Source organism: Colobus angolensis, unplaced genomic scaffold, assembly GCF_000951035.1.
Source record: "Colobus angolensis palliatus isolate OR3802 unplaced genomic scaffold, Cang.pa_1.0 Scaffold34, whole genome shotgun sequence".
Classification (NCBI taxonomy): Eukaryota; Metazoa; Chordata; class Mammalia; order Primates; family Cercopithecidae; genus Colobus; species Colobus angolensis.
In genome coordinates, this window is record NW_012116710.1 from 7,639,449 (window position 1) to 7,643,506 (window position 4,058).

The window sequence follows — 4,058 nt, forward strand, 5'->3', positions numbered from 1 at the left end:
GGCCGCCGCCCCCTCCTGCTGGTGCTGCTGCTGCCACTCTTCGCAGCCGCCGCCTCTGCCGCCAGCCCCAGCCCCAGCCTCAGCCAGGTCGTCGAGGTCGCAGGGGTCTCCAGCCGCCTGGCCAGGTAATCCCCGCTGCGGCCCCTGCTTCCTTGTGCCCCTTCCACCCAATAAGTCTGTTGGTCCACGGGGACCAGGGCTTTCGGATTTAAAGGAAATCGAACCCACTGTTCGATTCGGAGATACAAGGAGGGCTCTTGGATTTATTAGGCGCCCCCAATTTGTAGAGGTTAGATTCGGGGAGTACTGAGATTTTTAGGGGAAAGGGTCCCCTTTATTGTGGTGGAGAAGGCTGTCTCCAGAGAATCCCGGGTTTTTTGGGGGGAAAGATCTCTAGTTTATTGAGGCGGGGGGGGGTGGGGGCCTGAGCTCTCCTAGAATGATAGAGACGTGTGGGGTCTTCGAGCTAGGATGGAGCTCCCCAAGTTTTTGGGCGCATAGGAGGAAAAGTGTTGGGGGATTCTGGAGGGACTTTATGAGGCCGCTGAGTTGTCCTGGTTTTCTAGGATTTGGGGGCTCTGTTCATGAAAAGGGACCTTTGGGTTTTTCGAACTGGTCAGGAAGACGTAGACTCTTGGGTTGATGGCGGAGGGGCTTGTGGGGAGTTGGGTGGGGTGGAGAAGTCCTCAGGCTTCAGAACGGTTGGGGATGCTCAAGTTTCCTAGAATTAGAAGACTCCGGGATTGAATGAGGCTCCAGTGATTTCACCGCGAGAGATCCAGGATTCCCTATAGATCTGGGGGCTATAGGCGCCCTTCCTGTCTGCGGGTGACGGAACTGAAGGAAGCCGTCTGCCCAGCACCCCCACCCACCCTCCTCGCCTGGCGGCCCAGCGCTCCGTTACAAAGGCCCCGGGCTCCGCTCCCGCCTGGGTCTCTGCGAATGCGTTTAGTAACCCGAGCCGCGGCGGGGGCGGGGCCGGGAAGGGGTTAACCTGGAGAAAAGGCGGGAGGGATGACGGCAGGATCGGGGATCCCCGAGGCTCCCCGCCAGATGGCCTCATCCTCCACTCGGCCCCACCCACCTGAGAGGGGCCTAAGCGCTAGATACCCCGTTCTCTGCAGCCCCCCACTGCTCTCCTCTCGGGGTCTGGGCGTGCGCCCTAGTCTCTAGCCCCCCCTTAGCCTGGGGATAATGGACTTGTCTGGGGGGCCCCTTCATTGCGACGCACTTGAACCGGAGCTGGAAGCTCCGCCACTGAGACCCTCTGGGCTCGGAGATGTCTCCAAGAACGGCACATTTCTCCTGGTCAGGCGGGAAACTGAGGCCCAAAGACCAAGAAGCGCTGGCTTCTTGGAAGCCACATCGTGGAAGGGCAGGAAGAGGCTAGAATTCAGGCTCTGGGATTCTCGGTCCTGGACTGTGACTCCTGTATCCCCTCCACCTCAGCACCCTGCTGGACCCACAGTCAGAGGGAAGAGCCTTCCCTCCCCAGCTGCCGAGGCCTTTGAAAATGGCGCCACCTGTCGGCCAGGCTCAGGATGGCGTCTGCGTCCCGGACCGGGATGTGCGGGAGGGCGGGGTTCTAGATTCCCAGACAGTCCCGGCTTAGAAATGCATAGAAATCGAGTCTTTTTTGTTTTTGTTTTTAAGTCACTTTTAAAAGGCTTTAAAATAACGTATTTTTTTCAATAAAACCTTACTGCCAAAACCTCTTCATAAGACAAAGGTACGGTTTCTGTGCCCTTCAGCCCGAAGTCTAAGCCAATTTGCCTCCCATTGTACAGATGGAGAAACTGAGGCATGGGGAGAAGAACCTCAAGTTAGTCATATACCTGTTTCAAGCCCCCTCAGGATTCGTCTTGGTTTCCCCTCCCCCGATTGCCCTCCTTTGCAGAGTTCTGGGGTGCTAAGGGCTTGAGTGACTTCCACCCCACTATTTATAGCGTTGCTGCTTGTCGCTGCTGCCCAGGCCAGACGTCTAGGAGGAGCCGCTGCATCCGAGGTGGGTTCTGGAAGATGGAGTATGAGTAGGGGGCAAAAGGGAGTAGGAGGAGAGGGCCAGGGAGCTCCCCATCCCGCCCCTCATCCCAGTGGGAGAGCTGAATGCATTTGGTAGAGAAGTACTTGGTCCCCTCCTTCCCCACTTAGTCCCTGGCTGTCTCCGAAGCCTCCTGCAGGGTCCGAAACTGCCAGCCCAGAAAGTGTGCAGGCCCCCAGCAGTGCCTGAACCCAGTACCTGCAGTGCCCAGTCCCAGCCCCAGCGTGAGGAAGAGACAGGTGTCCCTGAACTGGCAGCCACTGACGTGAGTGGGCAGTCCCTCCCCTACCAAATCCTCCCTCAGGAACTCCCAGCTTTGCCCCCGTTTCCTCTCCCCCTCCCTCCCCCACTCCCTCCTCTCTCTCCCCCTTCCCTCCCCGGCTCTTTCTTTTGCTATCAGCCTGTCTGTCTGTTTCTATTTCATCCCTTCCCTGCCTATGGCAGGCTCTTTCCATCTCTGCATTATTTCTGTCTCTTTCTGTTTCTTTCTAGTTACCTGTCTCTTTTCCTGTCTCTCTTTCTCCCTGCGTCTCACTGCCTGTCTCTATGTCTAAGTCTCTCTCCCACTTCTCTCTTTCTCTCCCCCCACCCCCATCATCTCTCTTTTTCTCAGGGTCTTTGTTTCTCTCCCACTAGAGGCCTGGTCCCCATAAATGGGTGTTGTGGGGGGAGGGCTGGGCAGAGCCGCTACTGAAAGACATTTTCCTGGCATGGAGGCCCTTTGGTGGGGAGGTCAGCTTAACTCGGTGACAGCAGCTTTTCCGTCCTCTCCCACCCAGGCTGCAGGAGGCCAGAGCTCTACTGAAGCGGCGGCGGCCCCGGGGGCCTGGGGGCCGGGGACTACTGAGAAGAAGGCCCCCACAGCGTGCCCCCGCTGGCAAGGCCCCGGGTAAGCACATCCGCCTTTCCTCTGCCTGGGGCGAGGGGGGTTCCGGGCAAGATAAAGCCGTCTGGTTCCCACGGTCCAGCCGCCGCCTCCCCCCCGCCCCCGTTGTAGCTCAGCCCCCACCCCCAGGATGAGGCCCCCTCTAGGGACCCCAGCGTCCGGCCCTGCGAGGTGAGCCCAGGACAGGACCAGACGCAGGCCAGAGGCACTGACCCGGGGGGTGGGGCCGGGAAGCCAGGCGTCCGGGCTCCCCGCGGCCGAAGAGGGAGGGCGCTGGCCCGGCAGAAAGCTCCGCCGAACCAGCCCAGACAACAAAAGCGATTGTGCGGGTTGGCGCCTGCCTGGGCACCGAATGCTCAAGATTGCGGGGCGGCTGGGGGCCAAAGGCCTCCTCCTGTTTCCCGAATCCTCCCCCTGCCCTCCTCCCACTCCAGCTCTTGACCCCTATTCTAGAATACCCCTCATCTCAAACACCCTCAAAACCCTCCTCTTGCTGTGGCCTTCAGTCCAGATGTGACCCCTCCCCCTAAAGTCTTCCAGATGTGAGCCTCGGGCCAGATGTTAGTACCCCCGCCCACAGTCTTCCTTTATCCATTGTGACTTCTCCCACCAGGTGTGGGGTTCTGGCCAGATGTGGCTGTATCTTTGGATGTATCCCCCCCCAGCCTCCTGCCCAGGATCTAGATGCCCAATTCCTTTATGTGCCCAGGTGCAGCGACCCTTCTCCCATCCCTCAGATATCCCACCTGACTGCCCAGATGTGACATGATAGCCCCCTATCAAGATGAAGCCCCTTTCTCTGTGCCCAGGGCAGAAGAGGATCAACTTTTAGCTGTCTCCCCAAATGCGGCCCCCACTACTCTTAATGGATTTCCTCTTTATGGATTCAGCTCTGTCTGGGGGGAAACCCGCCCGCCCCCACCTGTTCCCTTCCCCCGCCGCTCCCCTACAGGCCTGGTCCACTTGTTGGTGCGCGGATGGGGACAGAGGGGGCGCCCCGCTCACCCCTGCGAGTCTAGCGCCCAGCCTGCGAGCTTCTCCCCAAATGCGGCCCCCACTACTCTTAATGGATTTCCTCTTTATGGATTCAGCTCTGTCTGGGGGGAAACCCGCCCGCCCCCACCTGTTCCC

At 59.4% G+C, this 4,058-nt stretch overlaps 1 protein-coding gene across 1 annotated transcript in view; it reads left to right on the forward strand.

Moving 5' to 3' along the window:
* The window catches only part of LTBP4 (latent transforming growth factor beta binding protein 4), a 37,347-nt gene that overhangs the window by 4,207 nt on the left and 29,082 nt on the right, over positions 1-4,058 (forward strand). Inside the window, exons 2-4 of the mRNA XM_011952543.1 lie at positions 1,947-2,005; positions 2,152-2,306; positions 2,821-2,930. Of these exons, the coding sequence (XP_011807933.1) occupies positions 1,947-2,005; positions 2,152-2,306; positions 2,821-2,930 (324 nt within the window). The remainder of the gene's footprint in view (positions 1-1,946; positions 2,006-2,151; positions 2,307-2,820; positions 2,931-4,058) is intronic.